This window comes from Bubalus kerabau, chromosome 3, assembly GCF_029407905.1.
Source record: "Bubalus kerabau isolate K-KA32 ecotype Philippines breed swamp buffalo chromosome 3, PCC_UOA_SB_1v2, whole genome shotgun sequence".
Taxonomy (NCBI): domain Eukaryota; kingdom Metazoa; phylum Chordata; class Mammalia; order Artiodactyla; family Bovidae; genus Bubalus; species Bubalus kerabau.
The window spans coordinates 13,183,238-13,207,020 of record NC_073626.1 but is presented as its reverse complement, the minus strand read 5'-3'; the positions used below and the strand labels follow the sequence as shown (position 1 = coordinate 13,207,020).

Sequence of the window (23,783 nt, the reverse complement as noted above, 5' to 3'; positions counted from 1 at the left end):
AAAATAAATCAGGACTCCCTTTGAACCTGCCACGTAAACACACAACAGTATGTACAGAGGCTTCCAAGCCCCAACACAGCTCATGGGCTTTTAAGACCTCTGCCTTCCATAGCAAACATGCCCCAAAGGGCTCTAAGGAATTCACTCTACCAGTTTTTTTCAGGAGGAATGAGCATTCGGCTTTGCCTTTATTCTGCTGGAGTTTTTTCCATAAGGTATTACAGAAAAACCTGAACGAACTTTTTGGCCAGTCTGATTCTTGTCTGCTCTGTCACCCTGACTCTCCACTTCTCTAGGAGACTGGGCTCCTGGATTAACTTTAAGCCCAGAAGTTCCCCAGAATCTCTCAGGCTGGGATGAGTAAGAAAGGAATAGAGGGGGCAAAACTGAGTAGGTGGGCTTTTCAACCCATTCAAAGCCTGGCTTCTCTTATGCTCCTTCTAAGGGTACCTGTGTTCGGTTCCACATCACTGAGGCTCTTGAGTGGCCAAGCTTATTCCTACACGGCCCTCTGTCATAGTGTCTGAGGAAAATGTCATTCTGAAAAACAAAGAGAGAGGTTTTGGTAAACACACAGTTTTTTAATCAAGAGACGGGTACTAACCCCATCAGATCACCTCAGTGGATAAAATTAACAATGGCCTCTAAGAACTCCCAAGTGACAATTCTTAGATGATAGTAGTTTTATAAATCATTGTGTGAAAACAGATTACAGTCCCTGAGACTCTTTATTGATTCTAAAGAAGATTAACGACCTGACTGATTATCTTTGAAAGGTAACTCTAGTAGAAGCGCAGTATGGAATGAAAGGACCTTGAAGGAGACAGCTGAAAGGCTCTATCATAAACCAGCTGAGATGACACACCAGTGGCTGAGACAGACAAGAGGTAAAAACAGTCATGCAGAATTATGTAGGTAACTAACGGGATGGGGAACCAGGGAGAAGAAACCCCAGATGAGGGAGAAGCACTGGGTAGGAGGCAGGGACTTTGTTGAGGGAAGGGACCACGTAGAGAAGGATTCTGTTGGGAAGATGACGGCCACAGCTTGGACATGTTGAACTTGCGACATACACGCAGTGCTGTTCAAAAGGCAGCTGATTACACAGATCTGGATTCTGGGAAGAAGACTTGGGAAACAGTGTCCTTGGGTGAAAGAATCCACAGAAGTAGATGAGATTACCCAGCGAAAGGGTATAGAACACACATATTTAAGAGCAGGCCAAGGGGAATACCTGTCTCCCTGACCACTTCAGCTGGAATACTGATCTTCTCTTGCCCTTGGCACTTCTGTTTCTCAAGCATTCAGACTTGAACTAGAATATACAACATTGTTCTCTGGCTCCCTGAGCTTTGAAGGACACCGCTGGTTTTCCTGGGTCAACCAGCACACACACAGCTGCTCATGGGACTTCTCAGCCTCCAATACCATGTGAAAAAATACCTTATGCTAAATCCCCAAGAATCAATCTATCTACCCACCTATCTATTCTATTGGGTCTGTCTCTCTGGATAACTTTGAGTAATAAAGTGACTATTCTACACGAATTTGGGAGAAAACAAAAGAGTAGACCAAAGAAGAACCTGGAAAGGAAATTGAGCAGCGGCCAGAAAGGAAATCAGAGGAGATGGTCTCACTGGAACAGAGGTGATCAAGATGTCAAAGGCAGCAGAGAATCCAGGAAAGGTGAGGACTAAAGTATCCATTGGGTTTTACCCAGAAGGAATCTCTCAAAGCCTTGAGAGAACACGGTCAGGGTCTGGCTACTGAGTCACTGCAATGACTGGAGTGTCAACAGCTAGAGGCTTGGCTTCTAAAGGAAGGAGAGAAACAGAATGGTAGTAAGGCAAAGCTGCAGCCTTGAGAAAAGTGTTACTTGTTGTTAAATGGGACATAACTGAATCCATGGGTAGGTTAGAGAGCAGGGAATGGAAGCTGAAGTCATAGGAGAGAGAAGATAGAACCGAAGGGGACAAGTCTCTGAGGATCCCAAAGCAGAGGATGAAGACTATCTCATCCTCTGAAACAGTGGAGATGAGAATCGAGGCGGGAACAAACCCAACTCCCCAGAGCAAAGCTCAAAATCACTCTTTTTGGTGTTGGTCTCAGGCTTGGCTTGTGGACAATCCCCCTTCCTCTAGACCGACACTCTAAAACTTCCCTATAAACAAAGACCAACACCATCATCTGACACGGAACACTTGGCTACAGAAACACATCGTGACCCACAAGCCAACGGTCTCTGGCTAAAATCCAAGAAAATGCGACCTCAAAACACAATGACCAGAAGATGCCACGCATCTAGCAATCTCATGTCTGTACCATTTCACCTCGAGTACCAGAACAGTTCAAGTGACAACACTGTGTTCTTCGCAACACCACACCCAGAACACATCTCAGCCGAAGGATGCAGCGGTCTGGCACACATATTTATTCCCCTAGACTCTTGCCTCCTAAGAGAACCTCATGGGCTCAACCTCCTGTGGATGTGAATCCTATTAATATGCTGGTTAAACCTGAAGGGGGGAAAAAGGGATTTGTTTCATGTGTAAAGCATGAGGGGTACACAATCATGAGTCATACCCTCATCCAGAGTATCACTCATTTGGAATTAGGAGACATCTCAAATATCAAACATTATTATAATTCAAACTTAACTGTAATTCAAGGGGTTATAACAAATCACATTTTTTAACAGAATGAACACCTGTCTGTCAACCTTAGTCATGGAGATTCTAGAGTCTAAAAGGTCAAATTTCTCCTCCCCAATGCATATGCCTTCCTGAAACCCTGACATCAAGCTGATTAAGATTCTTACTCATAGAGGTCGGCCTAAATAACTTATCTAATTTTTAGTTAAAAACCAGGCATGTGGTGGCCAGCATGCAGGCCATGTTAACTGCACTCACTGAGTATGTATAATACTAAAGACCGATACAAACTGAAGCAAACAAAGCAATTAAAGGGTTTCCCTTGTGGCTCAGCTGGTAAAGAATCCGCCTGCAATGCGGGAGACCTGGGTTCGATCCCTGGGTTGGAAAGATCCCCTGGAGAGGGGAAAGGCTACCCACTCCAATATTCTGGCCTGGAGAATTCCATGGACTGTATAGTCCACGGGGCACAAAGAGTCAGACACAACTGAGAGACTTTCACTTTCAAGCAATTAAAACAAAAAATTGCAAAAAGAATAGGCACCCATCCAACTGTGACTGAGGGCTTACACTGATACAAACATATTTTAAAGGTCCAAATTGCCAAAACAGGGAATAACTATAAACAAACTGCCAAAATAGGGAATATCTAAAGGGAATATGTCACCGCAAACTGTAAAACACTAGAATTGAAAACAATAGAATTCTCACCAATTCTTCATATTACCTTTTAACTCTGAGGTTACCATTAGCCTCAGCACTGGACTGAATGGAACTGCACCCGAACTTGAAAAGACATACCTCACAAATAGCTGGGGGAAAGAACAATTAGACCAGATCCCTTATGTGGGAAGGGAACCCTGGGAGAGCAGTAACAATCTTGCTGTCACGCTCATGAACGAAATAGTAATTAAAAGACGCCACCCATTTAAATGGCCTTTCTCCTTAAATTAAAGAAGAAAAAAGCAATCTAATTGTGACAGGCAGAATAACTGATCCCCTAAAGATGTGCTGTGCTGTGCTCAGTCATGTTCTTTGCAACCCCATGCGCTGTAGCCCGCCAGGCTCTTCTGTCCATGGAATTTTCCAGGCAAGAACATTGGAGTGGGTTACCATTTCCTACTCAGAGGATCTCCCGTAAAGATGCCAATGATCTATTCCCCAAAACATGTGAATGTGTTACCTTACATGGCCGAAGGGATTTTGCAAGTGTGATTAAAGACCTTGAGACGGGGTGGGGTGGGGGGGGGGGGGATTAGCCCTTATTATCCTGAAGGGCACGATCTAATTACATGGGTCCTTAAAGGCAGAGACGTTTTCTCAGACGTTTTCTCCCTCAGTCAGAGGGAACGGCTCTGGAAGCTAAGACCATGGAAGAAGGCTCAGAAAGATGCGATGCTGTCGCCTCTGAAGATGGAAAAAGGGGCCACAGCCAAGGAATATAGGCAGCCTCTAGAAGCTAAAACAGGCAAAGAAATAGATCCTCTCCAAGAGTCACCAGAAAGAACACAGTCCCAAGACAACTTGACTTTCATCCAGGGAGACCCATGTCAGACGACCAATGGACGGAACTAATGATAACACATCTGTGTTGCTTTAGGCCACAAGTCTGTGGTAACTCGTTACAAGAGCAAAATCAAACTACCAGGCTAACAGTCCTTTAAACAACAGAATGAGACAATGCCCCCAAAGCTGCAAATGTCCCTAAAACAAAAGCTTGCCTTTAAAGGTAGGACGACACACTTAAAGTAATCAGAGAGAGGTATGTGAAGAAGCAGGCTCAGGATGTTTCATTAAGGAAAAATAACTTTCTTTGGCAGGAAAAAAAACAAAACAGGTTCAATGTTTTAAAAGGAAAGTCCATCAGATATGGGCTGTCGCATAGACACGGGATGGAGGAGGATACACGGGGAGACTCTTCTGGGCTGCACTTACGTCCAGGTTCTGAAGGCAGTACCAGCAGAACGTGTGTTTGCAGTTTTTACACATCATCTGAGCACAGCCTTCGTTGCGCTCGATATAAACCCGGCACACTGGGCACTGCTTAATGGGGGCTTCTGCCTCCGTCCCAAAGAGGGTCCTAGAAAGGAAATGAATGAGAAATTATAGTTTAAGGATCAAGAATGCTGAGTGATTTTAAAAATCAAGGACAAGATATACACCAAGCAGAGCTATCGGTAAAGTGGACTGAATATAATTAAACAGCTGAATGATGCTCTTCTAAGACTCAACTCTGTGGTCATCCACTAAACTCTCAGGGCTCCTGATAGGTAGGGAGTGAACTCGTTGCTGGCTGTACTTAGCTTCATGTCCCAGGAACAGGGTGGGGGTAAAAGCAGGCGCAATGCAGATTATTCCTTGTTCAGATAAGGCAAAACAAAGAACCTTAATTTATTTATCTTTAGCTTTGAGTGAATTACATAATTGTATTTTCCATAGCTGATTGAATCCATTGTTTTGCCAAATTAGTCTTTCATTCTCTGAGCACACGCTGTCTGACTAAAAAGTACAAGAAGTCTGCCACGCGGTGGAAAAACCAGCTCAGGATCCAATAGGGGCAGAGATCATCTATACAACGATCTGTGCAAATAAACAAACGGATGGGAATGGGAGGGAGTCAATCATCAATACTTTCAAATAAATGCCCAATATCATTGAAAAGATCTGCTTCGGATAGATGAACAGGCCAGCAAAGCTTACAGGCTCAAGGGGCAGAGAAAATAAGTAGAACTGAGGTGGAGGGCGGCCTGTGTGAGCCAGGCCTGCATTGCATTTTAGCTACTATTCATCAAAACCACCACTCAGCACATGAAGACATCAGATTCACAAAGGGTGGTCAAACCTATGATTGGATTCCATGGTCATAATAACCCTATAACGCAGTGGGACAGCCTCCATTTTCATTCCTCCCATTTTCTTTTTTTTTTTTAATAGAGCACTAGACTTCAATCCCTGGGTTGGGAAGATCCCCTGGAGAAGGGAACAGCTACCCACTCCAGTATTCTGGCCTGGAGAATTCCATGGACCGTATAGTCCATGGGGTCTCAAAGAGTCGGACACGACTGAGTGGCTTTCACTTTTCACTTTCAGACTCATAGAGGCTGAGTGACTTGCATAAAGTCACAAAGATACCAGTGGCAATGTCAGAACTCTGTCTCTCCTCTGGGATCTTCACATGGTCCTGTGATTCCTGGAGACCTTGCTGGGTGGCAGTGAAAATGTGCCTGGTACTGGTTAAGCGGGCACATGCCTGCCGCATGTGCTAGCTCTTTTTCTCCTCTTGATGTATTTGGTCTGCGACTCAAGCACAGCATCACACCAAGTAGCATTTCTGTTCCTGGAGAATGGCCCTCCATACTTCAAGGATGCAGAGTGATTAAGCCAACTAGCCAACACTGTTATTTCTGTTCTTGCTGATGCAAAACAGCCGTAGCCTCAAGCAAATCAAGGGATCAAACACAAAGTTCTCTCACTCTGGGCCCTGCTGCTGCCATAAATACCCTCTGTCCTGCAAGGTACAGAGTGAACTGCTTCTCATCATAGCAAATTCTCAACCTCATTATTGTTTTTTTTCAGAGCATAAAATATCAAAAGATAAGCTCTTTTCCTCTAGTAAGCATGAATTTTAGCAGCATACTACCCTGAAGGGCTGTTGTTTCTATTGCTGTTTCTTTTAATATGACTGGCACACCCCACAAACCGGCAATTGAGCCAGCTAAGAAAATCATTTCTGCACCTCTTCACAAGCAAGAATGAGGTGTGTCAATTGTAGGCAGTCATGGTACCTAAGCAAATGGCTGTGGACAAAAGCTATGACTTCCTGCATACAGAGAACCAGGGGACCACAGCCTCCTACCTAAAGAGAAATCAAAACTCAGAGAGACTACCTCTGCTGCTGCTGCTAAGTCGCTTCAGTCGTGTCCAACTCTGTGCGACCCCATAGATGGCAGCCCACCAGGCTCCCCCGTCCCTGGGATTCTCCAGTCAAGAACACTGGAGTGGGTTGCCATTTCCTTCTCCAATGCATGAAAGTGAAAAGTGAAAGTGAAGTCGCTCAGTCGTGTCCAACTCTTAGCGACCCCATGCACTTCGGCCTACCAGGCTCCTCTGCTCCTGGGATTTTCCAGGCAAAAGTACTGGAGTGGGGTGCCATTGTCTTCTCCTGAGACTACCTCTAGCGTACCTGGAAAGTTATTCGCGGGTAATTAACTAAAATCCATTTACACCTGCTGATTTGGTGATTCTTAGTTAATAACGTACCCATTCTGAGACACTTCTCAGGAAAGCCTTGCAGGTCAAGAACTCACCTAGACATTTCATCACAATATGGCTCTTTCTCCAAGCAACAGATTTCTAAGAACACAGGTGAATGATCCCAAAGATCAAGTTTCCTTCCTTACCCATGTTCTGTTGGCAGGATGCCGGGCTGACTGTCCCTGCAGGAGACTTCTGCATGCCAAGCATCCTTGCAGCACGAGCAGAACTTCAGGTGGCAGGAAGGGCACTCCACCAGCACGGGCTGTCCTGGGTCACTTGTTGCGACAGGGCACACTGTCTGACAGTCTGCGACGGGACACCACGTTCTGCAGGGGTCCAGGTGGACTTCTAAAGAGGAAAGAAAGAAAACACAATGGTCTATCTAGCTTCCATTCAAGCTTGAGCTTTCCTTTCTGCCTTCTGTTTATTCTTTTTTATAGGTCAACATTCATAGATGCTCAGTACCAACAAGGGCAATGATTTCTATCAGAGGTCTTCACAGTGGATCCAGTACCATTCTACATCACAGGTCATTTAAAAGTGTGATGATAAAGGAGGGAAAGAAAGGGAAAATTAGGACATATTACATTTAAAGTTTGGAGGAGGAAATGGCAACCCACTCTAGTATTCTTGCCTGAAAAAATCCCATGGACGGAGGAGCCTGGCAGGCCCCAGTCCATGGGGTCTCAAAGAGTCCGACACGACTGAGTGACTAAGCACCATATTTAAAGTTTAGAGTGGATCCAGACCTGCACAGTGGATCTAGGTCACCCAGCCCTGCCCTACTTCTCAAAGTAGGTTCTCATGGAATAGATCATCATTGCCCTTTTGAGCAAGAGAAGGAGCCTTCTCACTAATCAAAATACACAACTTTTTTGGAATATTTCTAACAGTTCAGCACTCTAAACAGGCAAATATCTCAAGTCTCTTCTTCAATTATTTTGGGTACTGTCTTGGAGAAAAATAAGGACATGAAGAACCAACCAAAGCAAAAGAAAAAAAATTCATAAAAGATTTTGTCCTTTCAGGCACTGAGAGATAGTGAGGCTTCTTCTGTTGTTCAGAGAGAAATTAAAGAAGAAACAAACAGTGTAGTGACGAAACAGTGTCTAGTGTGGCTCAGCCAAGAAGGCAGATGAGCTGTCAATCTGGATATTCTGCTGCCCTAGGAATGTGCTACTGAGGTTGTACAGGTTGTAAAAGATCCACACATTCTAGAAACAGAGGGTAGGGACCTTCACAGGCCATAAAATCATCATCACACACTACACTGGCTAGACCCATGTGGCACGCTGAAAAGAAAGTAAGGTTTGTGGGTGGACAACTGTCTTCCTGTGTGAGTGTTTACAAATCTTGTTCCACCTTCCATTTTCCAGTCAATAACAGTCCATATTCTTGTCACATAACATAAACTTTTGGTGGAAAATATCATGTGGAAAATGATGTAAGAAGCAGAGGAGCCCGTTTTTCTCTGAACTAACGTATTTTGCAAATTTTGAACTGGTGGGATTCTAGTTTCAAATCACTTAAGGCTTGTGATTCTTGGAATTTCCATGTGGAACGCAAACAAATCCAAAGAGTGGTGCAAAAATGAAATGAAGGTATTAAGTAGGAGCTTAATGTTTAAGATAATAATCTTACAAATTCAGTATGGAGGGAAAAAGACTGAAATCCTCTAGGAAACACTGTCTCCAATAATATTTCCTCTAGAAAATGCAACAATTGGACCTATGCTTATTACAGGTTTTCATTCAAAAAGAGCATCCTTAAACATATCTTCTTATTCAACAATTCTGGAGGGCAGGAGTTAGAGAATGATGGGTCAGGTGAAATCAGAAAAAAGAAGAACCCTAAGATTAACACATCTTCAGACTCTAAGAGGGATGAACCCCTCTAAGATCCCTAAAATCTGGGGACAGGCTGATCAGAAAGTCAAGGGGACACTGATATACATATGGCTCCAAGATCTTGAACTTTGATTTCCACACCATTTGTATTTTTTTTCTCCAAACTCTTCACTGCTTCACAAACACAAAGCCCAAAGAAATGAAGTCTGATATGTAACTTAGCACTAAGGATTCCCACATTAAATATCTATTTACCATTCTAAATCACAGGTCTTTCAAAAGTTTGATGACAAAGGAGGGAAAGGAAAATTAAGACATATTAAAAGTTTACGAGGCTTCTCTGGTGACTCAGACAGTAAAGACTCTGCCTGCGATGCAGGAGACCCAGGTTAGATCCCTGGGTTGCAAAGATCCCCTGAAGGAGAAATGGCTACCCACTCCAGTATTCTTGCCTGGAGAATTCCATGAACAGAGGAGCGTGGTGGGCTACAGTCCATGGGATCACCAAGAGTCGAACACAACTGAGTGACTAATACTTTCACTTTCATAAAGTTTAGAGCATACCTAGTTAGAACTGGAACAACAGATTGGTTCCAAAGAGGAAAAAGAGTATGTCAAGGCTGTATAGTGTCACCCTGCTTATTTAACTTATATGCAGAGTACATCATGAGAAACGCTGGCCTGGAGGAAGCACAAGCTGGAATCAAGATTGCCGGGAGAAATATCAACAACCTCAGATATGCAGATGACACCACCCTTATGGCAGAAAGTGAAGAGGAACTAAAAAGCCTCTTGATGAAAGTGAAAGTGGAGAGTGAAAAAATTGGCTTAAAGCTCAATATTCAGAAAACTAAGATCATGGCATCTGGTCCCATCACTTCATGGCAAATAGATGGGGAAACAGGGGAAACAGTGGCGACTTTATTTTTCTGGGCTCCAAAATCACTGCAGATGGTGATTTTAGCCATGAAATTAAAAGACGCTTTCTCCTTGGAAGGAAAGTTATGACCAACCTAGACAGAATATTAAAAAGCAGAGACATTACTTTGTCAACAAAGGTCCGTTTAGTCAAGGCTATGGTTTTTCCAGTGGTCATGTATGGATGTGAGAGTTGGACTATAAAGAAAGCTGAGCACCGAAGAATTGATGCTTTTGAACTGTGGTGTTGGAGAAGACTCTTGAGAGTCCCTTGGACTCCCAGGAGATCCAGCCAGTCCATCCTAAAGGAGATCAGTCCTGGGTATTCATTGGAAGGACTGATGTTGAAGCTGAAACTCCAATACTTTGGCCACCTGATGTGAAGAGCTGACTCATCTGAAAAGACTCTGATGCTGGGAAAGACTGAGGGCAGGAGGAGAAGGGGACGACAGAGGATGAGATGGTTGGATGGCATCACCAACTTGATGGACATGAGTTTGAGTGAACTCCGGGAGTTGGTGATGGACAGGGAGGCCTGGTGTGCTGCAGTTCATGGGGTCGCAAAGAGTCAGACACGACTGAGCAACTGAACTGAACTGATTGATCACCTTAAAAGGTTCAACTGGGCAACTTGTCTTCAAAACTCTAATCAATTAAAATTATTTGGCAGATGTTCTGACTTGTTTCTACCAACTTACTATGTCAGGTATCTGGGTGGCATGACAGAAGCAGAAACAGTAAATAGAGGAGCAATTAAAGATTTAACGAACTCCTATCAACAAAAGGGCCTCAGTATACAGTGCAGCTACAACACACAGGCCAACACAAAAAAGCAAGAGAAGGTACTTCCGTGGTGGTCCAGTGGTTAAGACTTCACCTTCCAATGCAGGGGGTGTGGGTTCGATCCCTAATGGGGGAGCTAAGATCCTACATGCCTTGCAGCCAAAAAAAAAACCCAAACATAAAAAAGAAACAGTATTGTAACAAATTCAATAAAAAAGACTTTAAAAATGTCAACATCAAAAAAAAAAAAAGGAAAAACGTCTCTAAAGAAAGAAGGAAAGGGAGAGTCGGAGCCACAGAAAACAGCGATCACTATGGCAGTACATAACTGCCAGTGTTAAGGCTCTATATTGTCCAGCCCTGCATTGAGCTATTTCCAGAGGAAAGACACAACTCTCCAGAGATAGAAATTTGTCTAGGGCACCTTTGAGTCTCTTGGAGAAGAGCATCCCACAATGGGACGGGGATCTGCACGTACCAGTCTGGCCGGGTTACACTGAAAGGGTTCCTGAGTACAACACGGCACCTGTCCTTCAGATGGTCCTTCAGCCGGGCTCCCAGAAGAGCAGCACCGATAGAGAAAAGTCAGTAGAAGCTAAAAGGGCTGTTTTGCTTTTTTCTAAATTATTATAATTCCAATACGAGCTTCATTTTGCTTCATATACCTTGTGGTTCAAAAAGGCCCGAGAAGCCAGGCTGGTAGAAAAGAGAAAAACGCTGAAGAAGCATCAGGCATTGGCAGCCCTGGCAGCTAACACGACTTCCCAGAACCCAAGCCAAAAAGGAACAGATTAATGGACAGCAGGCGGTGGCCAAAGCTCTGTCACATGAGCAAACACCATCTTCTCCTTTCTCCTCCACACCAATTATCTGAGGGGAGTCTGAAGGGAAGGAGAGCCCCCAGGGCTAACGCAGGACTCTTCTAAACTACTTTTTATTACTACTACTATGAATGCAGTTCTACCTCCTGGCTTTTAGCTCAGGAAACACAGTTATTATGCAGATAAACAAAATGCACATTATCCAAAACATTTACGGTTCAGTTTCTTCCTCCTTCCAATTTCTATTCCAAAGATACAAAAAAAAAAAGGAACTGATGCATATTCAACTAATTTCTTCTGTATCAGCAGTAATGAAAGCTTTCTGTAGCTTTGAGATGAGCCAAAGCTCAGAAATCTAGAAAAAGAGAATAGTGCCTCCAACACGTTAATATGAACATGATTTAAAAGTGATTGATAGTAGCAGACTCACAGCAGAGACAGATGAAGTCATAGACGAACTGGAATTTACTTATGAAAATTAGAATTGATTACTGAAATAAAGCCTCAGGACTATTTGATCTTCAGATTCTGCTTGTTCATGTAAATTACACAAGGCAGGAGATGCTATTTAAAACTATTTTGTACTTCTGTACTCTGACAATTATTAGGACATAAAAGCATTCCAAGAAAATAAAACTGCCATGAAACCTAAAGACCACGTCTGACCCCAGGAATTGTTTTTAGTTTTCAAAAACTAAATTTTGGACCCTTGGATTTCCCACCTAGAACTAGATATGTGAAGCTTGCTTTTCATTTGGTTATATATTTTCTCAGATGATACAAGTGGTTTTTCTGCCGTCTTCTACCGTGAGGCTGTGCCGAAAAAGACATGGTGTGAAATTTTATTATTGCGGGAAACACTATGCACTCAAGCTAATTTAATTATCAGCTGAGATAAATCAAACTGTTTTAACTTTTATGACCCACTGCATTTTTAATTATGCCAAAATTAATTTGCTTTCTGCTATCGCAAAGAACAAAGGTCTTCTGCAGATAGTTAAAATGCAATTAAACTAAACTGATTGGAATTAACATCTGCCACAGTAAATATACCCAAACAGAGGTGGCCAACAGCAGAAGAGTTCTTCTCAAGATAGCTGATGAGAACAACAGAATTTCAAACTTGGAAACAACTTTTGAGGTTATCTAGTCTAAAGCTGTTAAACTGAGACCAACAGAAATTAGAAGTTTGCATAACACATGGTTAGTGAGTATATGATAGGATCAGGCCTTTTTTACTCCAAGAATGTAATTATTTATGTAAAAACAAACTCATGCTATTAAACAGATTTTAATCCCTCCATCACTTTTATCTTTGAAGCAACAACTTCAAATGCTCCATCTCAGCAAGTCATGATCTCCTTGGAGGTGAATTCATGCTTTCAGTAACAATATACTGTGTGAAGGAAACCGCTATGACAGGTGGGGTAAGGAATTTGCCTTGATTATCAAGCTTCTATACAACGCTATAGAAACTGGGACAAATAAGGATGGAAACACATGGGAAAAGATTTGAATTAAGATGAAAACAAAGTGATATAATTGTGTACTCAATCCAAGGTATGATCTGGATTCCGGAAGATGCTTTCTTAGTTTAGTTCAGAAAAAACTGGGGCCAAGATTTGGAGGTGGCAGTAACAGTAACGAAGAATAACAATAAAGGCAGTGATAATATATCAGAAGCACCCTGTGACATACACAGTGTTAACTCATGCATTCTCTGCAGCAGCCCTGGGACAATCATTCCATTACTATCCTCATCTTATAGGTGTGGAAATGGATCGACAGATGGGACAAGGCAAATACCAATGAACACTGTGCCTCTTATTCAAGTCCCTTTAGAAATTTCACCCAACCTACTCATAAATATTTTTTCTTACCGACACTTTAGCTCTTCAGAGGAGAGCTGAAAACATCTAGAGACTGTTTTAGGTTTAAAACTGATCAACAAAAAAGAACGGGAGGGTGAAGCTGAGGAGAAAGGGTTACCATGTAAAAGCATAAGATGGCTTGGGAAGGAAACCCAAGACTTAGTCATACATTTACCATGAAACACCAGAAAATCAGACTTAGAAAGAAAACACAGAGAGATGATAAGGATGAGCTTGTGATCAGAAACTATGAAAAGGAAGGTGACTAATGAGAGATAGGAGGTGTTAAAAAAATAAAACTGCACTGATGATTAAGTCATTCAGTATCACCCAGTCTTCAACCAAAAACGCTAGAAGAAACCAAATAGTGACGCAGGGCGCTCTGGTGAGAAGAGACCTTAATAATTAGAAAAGATGGAGTAGAAACATTTTACCAAGGACAAACACAAGAGTGAGATGAAATTCGAAGAGCCATCTCATAAAGGTTAGGGCTCAAAAATGAAAGGAGGCTTGGGGGAAAAGCTGATAACGAAAGAACTTTCAAAGAAAGATGGAACCATAGCTTGAAACCGCATCTAGAGTTGTGCCTGGCACACACAGATGCTCAGTACATAAATAAGTACACACTGAATACACCAGTGAATGCAGGAGGATTAACAGATAACAGGAAAATAAAGTCCTACTGTATTCACTTTTTTAAGACGGAGAACAATGGCACTTAAACCATTTGTAAGAGTTTGTAACCACTCTTTGTTGTTGTTCAGTGGCTAAGTTAACTCATGTCCGACTCTTTGGGACCCCATGGACTGTGTATCCTGTCAGGCTCCTCCGTCCATGGGATTTCCCAGGCAAGAATGCTGGGGTGGGTTGCCATTTACTTCTCCAGGGGATCTGCCTGACCCAGGGATGGAACCCATGTCTCCTGTATTGGCAGGCAGATTCTTTACCACTGAGCCAACAGGGAAACCCCCTGCAACCCGTCTGTGATAATGCAAATATCAAGAATAGACACATTCACCTACCAAGGAATTGAAGCAACTAGCAATTACAGTAAGTAAAAAGGGTCACAAAAATTAGAAAAAAAAAAAAATGCTTAAGGACTAGAGATGGATAATCTTAACCCAGCTTGCAAAAAAAAACTAGCTTGAAAAAGTAAGTTATGGAAACAGAGACAAACAAAATTCTAGTTTAATCAGACATGTGCTTTGAGAACCAGTAGAAAGTACAGCAATAATCACTAACACATGCCAAGCTTAGTATTCCCTTTTCTTTGTTAATATTGGAAGACAGACACAGAAAAGAAAACCCAGAAACATAGAAGTAGCCAATGGAAAAATCACAGATGCATGGAAAGCGGATCCACAGAATAATCCATCAATGCCAAGTGACGTTTCTCCGCTTTGTGGAAAGAGTGATGCCTAGGGACCATTCCTATTCAAAAGATTCCCCCACAAAGACACACGTGAAAACAAAGACACAAAAGACAAGCTAATCATATATGTAACATAAGGTAAAAGAAAGTTAAAACACTGGATGACAAGTTAAAACTAAAAAAAGAACCTGGTCAGTTAGTTCAGTTGTTCAGTCATGTCCGACTTTATGAGACCCCAAGGAATGCAGCACAACAGGCCTCCCTGTCCATCACCAACTCCCAGAATTTGTTCAAACTCATGTCCATCGAGTCAGTGATGCCATCCAACCATCTCATCCTCTGTTGTCCCCCTCTCCTGCCTTCAATCTTCCCCAGCATCAGGGTCTTTTCCAATGAGTCAATTCTTTGCATTGGCAGTCAATAAAAATTGGACAAAACAGATGATAACTCTTCTTACTAAGATAGAGATGCCACTAATCTGACTCTACATTTTTTTCAGAGTAAAAACAATCTCTCCAATTCTGTCTCAAGAGGCCAGCCAATGAGTTTTACTTTCCACCAGTTAATTTAATGTTAATAAATGTCTAATTAAACTACAGAGTTTTACAGTTTGGCAATTCCTGACTTGCCCTATGGCCTGGCAATTCCACTGCTAGCTATATACCCACAAGAATGGAAAGCAGGGGCTTGAACAGGTATTTGTGCTCCAATGTTCACGCAGCATGATTCACAATAGCCAAAAAGTAGAAACAACCCAAGTGTCCATCAACAGATGAAGAGATACACAAAAAGTGGTAGGTATACACAATGGAACATTATTTAACCATAAAAAGACATGAAGTTCTGATACATGCTACAACGTGGATGGAGATAAGCCAGACACAAAAGGAAAATATTGTGTGATCCCACTTACATAAAGTATCTAGACTGGGCAAATTCACAGAACGGAAAGTAGATAAGAGGTTATCAGGGGCTGGGAGAAGTGGGGAAGGAAGTTACTGTTTAGATATTACAGGGTTTCTTCTGCCTGGGATGATCAAAGTTTTGCAAGTGGATGGTGGTGATGGTTGTACAACATTGTAAATATTCTTAGTGCCATTGAATTACACACCTAAAATGGGTGAATGGTAAATTTAATGATGTTTCTAACTCCAATACAAAGTATAGGGACTTCTCTAGTAGTCCAGTGGTTTAGGCTCCATGCTTCCAATGCAGGGGACATGGGTTTGATCCCTGGTCCAGGATCTAAGAGCCCACATGCCACACGGCCAAAAAATAAAATAAAAAAATTTTTTTAATTACCCAATTCAAAAAATGTTATAGATGAGGAAGCTGAGACACACCTGTATGGTCCTAGGCAAGTCTCAATCCCTCCAATTTTCTTAATTCATTTAATCCTCATCTCAAACCCATGGTATGGGACCATTAATATCCCCATTTTATAGATGAAAAAACTGAGGTACAGAAATCAAGGTTACACAGTCTAGTAAGGGGTGGAGCCAGCATTTACACTATTTTTAGAATGCACTAAAAATTTATATTCATCCATAAGAACCGACTTACAGAAAGCTTTAATGCCTGGTACTATTAGAATTTGTCTAATAAATCACAAAAAAAGACATTTTATCTAAAAAAAATGTTTGTAAACAATGAGGAATAAGGCCTGCTACTGACTGATGGGGAAGTGGGTAGGGGGAGAGGCGATGGTCATGGAGGAGGGGAGGTGCATCGGGAACAAGGGAATTCTACAGACAGGCTGAGCCCTGGTCACTGAATGGGGCTGGTGAGATTGACGGGTCTCACCATTTAAGAAGTCTGAAAATGCAACCTACCTCCTTAGACTTTCTCTAGGTAAGAGCCCTCCAATCATGGCACTGGCTACCAGCCACATCCATTCACGAGGTGAATGCCTTTATTCCAGCAGTAATGTATTTATATAGTGGAGGATATTGGGATAAAGTGAGAGAATGCCAGAGCAGATGTTTGACACCATTAATCAGCATGTGATACTGCAATGCTCAATCTAAGCAGCCCACGTGGATGGATTAGGGAGGGCTGATATATAAACTATCCCATCATCAATTCCTCTGGTTAGCTCAGAATCCACACAGGACAGTATAGACAGTGTATCAGCCTATGTCTTTATCCATTAAACCTAAAGTTCATCTGACTCTGCTGGTTCTGACAGCATGTTCCACAATATCCTATTTGCATCTTCCTATAAGTTGTTTTGAGACTGCAAAGTTTTTATATCAATTCAGTTCAGTTCAGTCGCTAAGTTGTGACTGACTCTTTGCGACCCCATGAATCGCAGCACACCAGGCCTCCCTGTCCATCACCAACTCCTGGAGTTCACTCAAACTCATGTTGAGTCGGTGATGCCATCCAGCCATCTCATCCTCTGTCATCCTCGTCTCCTCCTGCCCCCAATCCCTCCCAGCATCAGGGTCTTTTCCAATGAGTCAACTCTTCGCATGAGGTGGCCAAAGTACTGGAGTTTCAGCTTTAGCATCAGTCCTTCCAATGAACACCCAGGACTGATCTCCTTTAGAATGGACTGGTTGGATCTCCTTGCAGTCCAAGGGACTCTCCAAGAGTCTTCTCCAACACCACAGTTCAAAAGCATCAATTCTTCAGTGCTCAGCTTTCTTTATAGTCCGACTCTCACATCCATACATGACCACTGGGAAAACCATAGCCTTGACTAGACAGACCTTTGTTGGCAAAGTAATGTCTCTGCTTTTGAATATGCTATCTAGGTTGGTCATAACTTTCCTTTCAAGGAGTAAGCATCTTTTAATTTCATGGCTGCAATCACCCATCTGCATTGATTTTGGAGCCCCAAAAAATAGTCTGACGCTGTTTCCATTGTTTCCCCATCTATTTCCCATGAAGTAATGGGACCAGATGCCATGATCTTAGTTTTCTGAATGTTGAGCTTTAAGACAACTTTTTCACTCTCCTCTTTCACTTGCATCAAGAGGCTTTTTAGTTCCTCTTCACTTTCTGCCATAAGGGTGGTGTCATCTGCGTATCTGAGGTTATTGATATTTCTCCCGGCAATCTTGATTTCAGCTTGTGCTTCTTCCAGCCCAGCGTTTCTCATGATGTACTCTGCATATAAGTTAAATAAGCAGGGTGACAATATACAGCCTTGACGTACTCCTTTCCCGATTTGGAACCAGTCTGTCATTCCATGTCCAGTTCTAACTGTTGCTTCCTGACCTGCGTATAGGTTTCTAAAGAGGCAGGTCAGGTGGTCTTGTATTCCCATCTCTTTCAGAATTTTCCACAGAATTTTATAACAATTATATTAGCAAATACCCTATAAAACATCCCTTGTTATTGCCTCTGGGGAATAAGGACAGCATTTTGCTTTAGCATGTAAGTTTTTATGATGGAATAGTCTCACTTGAACTCAAAACACTCCCCACTCTGTTGCTTCATAAATTATGTTCTTTACTGGCTCAATGGTAAAGAATCAACCTGTCAATGCAGAAGACGCAGGTTTGATCCCTGGGTTAGGAAGATCCCCTGGAGGAGAAAGTGGGGCAACCGCCTCCAGTATTCTCGCCTGGGAAATCCCATGGATAGAGGAGCCTGGTGGGCTATATAGTCCACAGGGTCACAAAGAGTCAGACACGACTGAGCATGAGCATACAAAAGAGGGCAAAAGTGCAATGCAAAGCAATGCAGCCCAAGAATTGTTTAATAATTAAATTCCACCTTAATATACCAGTCTTATACATTTCGTTAAATGACGTATCCATGAAAGATGAATCTGCTTTTGGCTTGCTGAGAAAAATAAGCCTATGAGACTGAACCAAACATTGGTCAAAGGCAGTGAATGCCATCCTGTGATTCTCCTGCAAATGTTCCTATCCTTACCCCCTTAATGCTCTTTCTGTTTTCATGTAAGAATTTTCTGTCAGGGTAATTGCAAAAATTAAATGAGATAAATTGTGTTCTCCAAATTTACTGGCCCATTAAAAAAAAAATAGTTCACTTCTTTCCTTACTCTCTTACCTCTGGACTTTATTAATCCAGATTCAAAAGCTAGCAATCAGGAAAACTGGATGTTCATGTTAGAGTTTATTTTACATACTTGATGAGATTACACAGGTCCTGTGAGTCCAAGGGAAAACAATCTTCTCCTACTTCTCAGATATGGAAAAACACACCACACACACCCCCCCCAAAAAAATGATTCCTACAGATAAACAGGTAATACAAATAGAAAAGCTATATAAATTACCCCAAGTCTAAGATCAGAAAGAAAATTAGTCCAATACACTGTAAATAGCAGGGCTCCTCAGCTGGCACTAGTGGTAAGGAACCTGCCTGCCAGTGCAGGGACAATAAGAGACATGGCTTCAATCCCTGGGTCAAGAAGATCCCCTGGAGGAGGGCAAGGCAACCCTCTCCAGTATCCTTGCCTGGAGAATCCCCACAGACAGAGTAGCCTGGCGACTCTAGTCCATAGGGCCCCAAAAGAGTCGGACACAACTGAAGTGACTTAGCACGCAATTGCAAATAGCATTAGAATGATATACTCAGTCGCTAGCTATGATTACAAGTATAATCAGAAGGACAGTGGATATCACAATGAGCAGTGAAAATGTTTGGGTGGATTAATGTTTTTGAAGTGATCTTCGAAAGCAGGGAAAGTGGTGGTAAAACTGATTTTGAGGGTCACTTTCTATTTGTCATGGACTTCCCTTGTGGCTCAGTTGGTAAAGAATCCGCCTGCAATGCAGGAGACCTGGGTTTGATCCCTGGGTTGGGAAGATCCCCTGGAGAAGGGAAAGGCTACTCACTCCAGTATTCTGGCCTGGAGAATTCCAGGGACTGTATCGACCATGGGGTTGCAAAGAGTCGGACACGACTGAGTGACTTTCACTTCACTTCTATTTGTCATACTGTTATTGTGAAAGTATTTAACTTTTGCAGAATTTCTCTCACATAAGCCCAATTAAAACTACACAACAACCAACATAAGGAAAGTTCAATTTTCTGCTAGTCCGCATTTTTTTCTGGCTGTGGTTGAGAAAGTTAACATTTTATGTTGCAATTACAGTTTGCCTTTTTCTGAGTACCCTTGTGGCTTTGCTGACAGTTCACAGCTGCCTTAATCTTACACACAGGTTAGTGTAAAGAGGACACATGTAAAACCACATCCACCCTCAGGATGAAAAGAAGAGCATGTACATACCTCGTTCAAATTTTAACCGCTGATAAAGCTGAAACTGATCCACAGGTACCAAACAGGCAATCTGAAACCAGAGACATTCAAAAGATGAGATTTCACGTCTTTCCTTACTTTCATCAGGGAGCCCCAAGTTACCAGTCTTTTTATGATCCCTTCTTCTTATCTGGTTTACTGTATCTTCTCTATACCAGCTATCTGCAAATTTCATTTTCCTTATACTGTTCATGCAGTTAAACAGAAGCAGCAGTTCCCAAATCATCCCCAATCCTCAGCCATGGTTAGGATTCCCTGCTCAAGGCATCAGTGACAGAACTCAGTGATCATCTTCCATTCTTTTATCAGAATCGAGACTAGTGGGAATTGGCAACCCACTCCAGTATTCTTGTCTGAGAAATCCCAGGGACTGAGGAGCCTGGTGGGCTACAGTCCATGGGGTGGCAAAAGAGTCGGACACAACTTAGGGGCTAAACAACAACAAACAAGACTAGACAACCAAACGTTTGGACTTTGCAAATTATCTGTGCACATATAGTAACAATGCTCCTTTTCTCTCTTCACTTAATACATTTTTAAAAGATTTTCACTTAACCTACTGAGCACCATTCTTTAAATAAAGCCTGATGATTCAAGTGCAGGAAGTAGCTGGGGTTTCTATGAAAAAAGAAAACAAGATTATAATTCTAGCTTTAAAACTTTAAGATCAGGCAGATACTGCCTCAGGAATAACATAACTTCATTCATCAGCTAGGGAATAGTACTTTCTAAGCAATAGAAACACCATTTCTTTTGACGAACATCACTTCACGGGCCTCTGGTGATCATTCATTGTCATCCATGCCCTGGCAGAGAAGACGTGCCTAAAGATATTTCTTGTGGCTAAGCGCCCATTTCCATTTCAGATGGCACTAATAAACAACAGTGATTCATATCTAACTAAATGACATTTCAGATTAATCATTTTAAATTGCATTTCAAAGGCAGATGCAGGAAAAGCAAACTGCTCTTAAACTGGCATTCTAAAAATAATAATTCCACTGACGTCAACATATAAATATATTGACATTGCTTCAAAGACTTACAACTGAGAAAAATCAAAGGACTTTAGGTTTCCAGACATTCATCAAGTGGATAAAGCACATAGCCTTAGCCTTGGAAATTGCAACTGTAAAACATGACATACTTTTGCTATAAAATCTATCTAGATAAAAGCTCTTGCAACTAATGGCAGTCTGCTTTGAGAAAACCTGAGTTTAAAAATAAGGTATCTAACATGGTATTTAACAACCATGATACATTTTAAAAGGTAATGAAAATCTAATTCTCCTCCTTACAAAAAAAATCGATTTGTTTATTCTGTAAATGAATCAAGCTGCTGCTGCTGCTAAGTCGCTTCAGTCGTGTCCGACTCTGTGCGACCCCATAGACGGCAGCCCACCAGGCTCCCTTGTCCCTGGGATTCTCCAGGCAAAAACATTGGAGTGGGTTGCCATTTCCTTCTCCAATGCATGAAAGTGAAAAGTGAAAGTGAAGTCGCTCAGTCGTGTCCGACTCTTAGTGACCCCATGGACTGGAGCCTACCAGGCTCCTCTGTCCATGGGGTTTTCCAGGCAAGAGTACTAGAGTGGGGTGCCTTTGCCTTCTCCATGAATCAAGCTAAGTTAGCTAAAATGTATGAAGAACAACAAAATAGGCAAGTTCAGCCTTCTATGTACCAACTAAAATCAGGTAAAACATAAACTTAATTATAACATTTTTTTTTTCCAATGGGGAGGGGGGAAAAGTTGCATTTTCAATCTGGCACCTTAAATAAAAGCTCATTAGCTTAATTATGGGAAAGGCAATGGCACCCCACTCCAGTACTCTTGCCTGGAAAATCCCATGAATGGAGAACCCTGGTGGGCTACAGTCCATGGGGTTGCTAAGAGTCAGACACAACTGAGCGACTTCACTTTCACTTTTCACTTTCATGCACTGGAGAAGGAAATGGCAACCCACTCCAGCATTCTTGGCTGGAGAATCCCAGGGACGGGGGAGGCTGGTGGGCTGCCGTCTACGGGGTCGCACAGAGTCAGACACGACTGAAGCGACTTAGCAGCAGCAGCAGCTTGATTATGGTTAATTTTATGTGACATTGGTTTTACTCTAATTTTTTTTTAAATTCAGTTAGGCTTTTATCATACTGAAAGTATTGTCTCATCTGTTATAATACTATCTGGACCTCTTTCCTGAAAGACAAAGGGGTCTCAAATAAAATGCAGAGTTGGACACAGAACGTACAGGCTTGTGAAGCGAGACATTAAGAAATCAGTAAAATTCTTGACAGTCACTGATTCACTGCAGGTGGAGGACAAATAATCTAATCGTACATTAATTTGGGGGCCAAGGGTACTTGGAGAATGACGTCATCTGGACCTAAGAGACCTCAGTGATATTTTAGAAACCTATTTTTAACAATCCCCCCCAAAACCCACTTAAGGTTTTTGATTCTATATGACGGTCTTGTACTCTGCCTGTGAAAGTGAAAGTCGCTCAATCGTGTCTGACTCTTTGCGACCCCATGGATTTATACAGTCCTTGGAATTCTCCAGGCCAGAATACTGGAGTGGGTAGGGTTCCCTTCTCCAGGGGATCTTCCCAGCCCAGGGATCAAACTCAGTCTTCCACACTGCAGGTGATTCTTTACCAACAGAGCCACCAGGGAAGCCCTGCTACCACCTAAAACAGATTCTGAACTGATGAAGACCTTCAAGCCCCTGAAAGTCAACCCCTAAAAATTCTGATCAATAACAAGCAATTTATATAACAGCTAAGTCCAACAGAGTTGATAGAAGACAAAGCAAACAAGAGATGAGATAATGTTTCAGACAGAGATGAAATTCTAATGAGAAAAATGACAGAAATTAATTCAGTAAAAAAGTCAACCATGGTAGCGATGGAAGTTTAATTTTATACTAGAAAGATAAATTTCATCTGAGCACACATTACTGCCAACAGGGAAGTCAGAGGTCTCTAGCTTTTTCTGTCTCTTCCTCTACTTTGTAGCTCCTATTTTATTATTTTCTAGATCAAAATTTTGTATGGAATTAGGCCTTAACACAGTAAATCAATTTTCCTGTTGAAATCTGTGATCACAAAGAGTTAGTTCCATCACTTCTCACTCTGTTTGATCCTTTTGGAATCAAGTTAATACAAAACACACCACTCCCTTCTCCAGAGCCTCCCTACTGGACTTACATCTTCTCTATATACTCATTTAGAGTCTATTATGGGTAAAGTGTTGGCTGGAAGCTTAGGATACAAAAGAAGGAGATACAGAAGCTGCCTTCAAGGAACTTAAATTACTCAGGAGGTAATATGTACACATAAGTTAAAAAAAAATCTATTCCTTGATCTTATCGTCTGTTAGATTTCACAGATTAGAGCTAATTTTCTGAAATGTTTTTTTATATACTTTGACATTTTCTGTTTTTCTTTTTAAATTAATTTTTTCAGAGTATACTTGCTTTACAATGTTGTACTAGTTTCTGCTGTACAGCAAAGTCAATCAGCTGTATATTTACATATACCACCCCCCCCACCCCGCCTTTTTGGATCTCCATCTCATTTAGAGCAACACAGGGCACTGAGGAGAGGTCACTGTGCTACCCAGCAGGTTCTCATTAGTTATCTATTTTATGCACAATATCAACAGAGTATATATGTCAATCTCCCAATTCATCTCACCTCCTCTTCCCCCATGGTACCCATACGTTTGTTCTCTACATCTGTCTCTATTTCTGCCTTGCAAATAAGACCACCTATCTCATTTTTCTAGACTCCACATACATGCATTAATATACAGCATTTGCTTTTCTCTTTCTGACTTACTTAACTTTGTATGTATAAACTTTAGTTAAAAAAAAAAAAAAAGATGATTCAGAGTATTAAATTCCTGGTTCCACTGCAATCTGAAGCAAAGTCACTACTGCTCAAGGTCTTTTACAATTATAAAATTGAAATAAATGTTTAGGATGATTACTGAAGGTTCAATCAGGCTACAGGTTAAGGAACTACT

The 23,783-nt window shown here is 41.8% G+C and overlaps 1 protein-coding gene across 2 annotated transcripts in view; it reads right to left on the bottom strand.

Moving 5' to 3' along the window:
* Nucleotides 1–23,783, bottom strand: part of RNF144B (ring finger protein 144B) — a 145,988-nt gene that overhangs the window by 4,242 nt on the left and 117,963 nt on the right. For both annotated transcript variants that reach the window (XM_055570743.1, XM_055570742.1), the window contains exons 4-7: nt 19,733–19,793; nt 7,052–7,256; nt 4,587–4,731; nt 451–540 (exon numbers count right to left, since the gene is read on the bottom strand). In XM_055570743.1, coding sequence (XP_055426718.1) covers nt 451–540; nt 4,587–4,731; nt 7,052–7,256; nt 19,733–19,793 — 501 coding nt within the window. The remainder of the gene's footprint in view (nt 1–450; nt 541–4,586; nt 4,732–7,051; nt 7,257–19,732; nt 19,794–23,783) is intronic.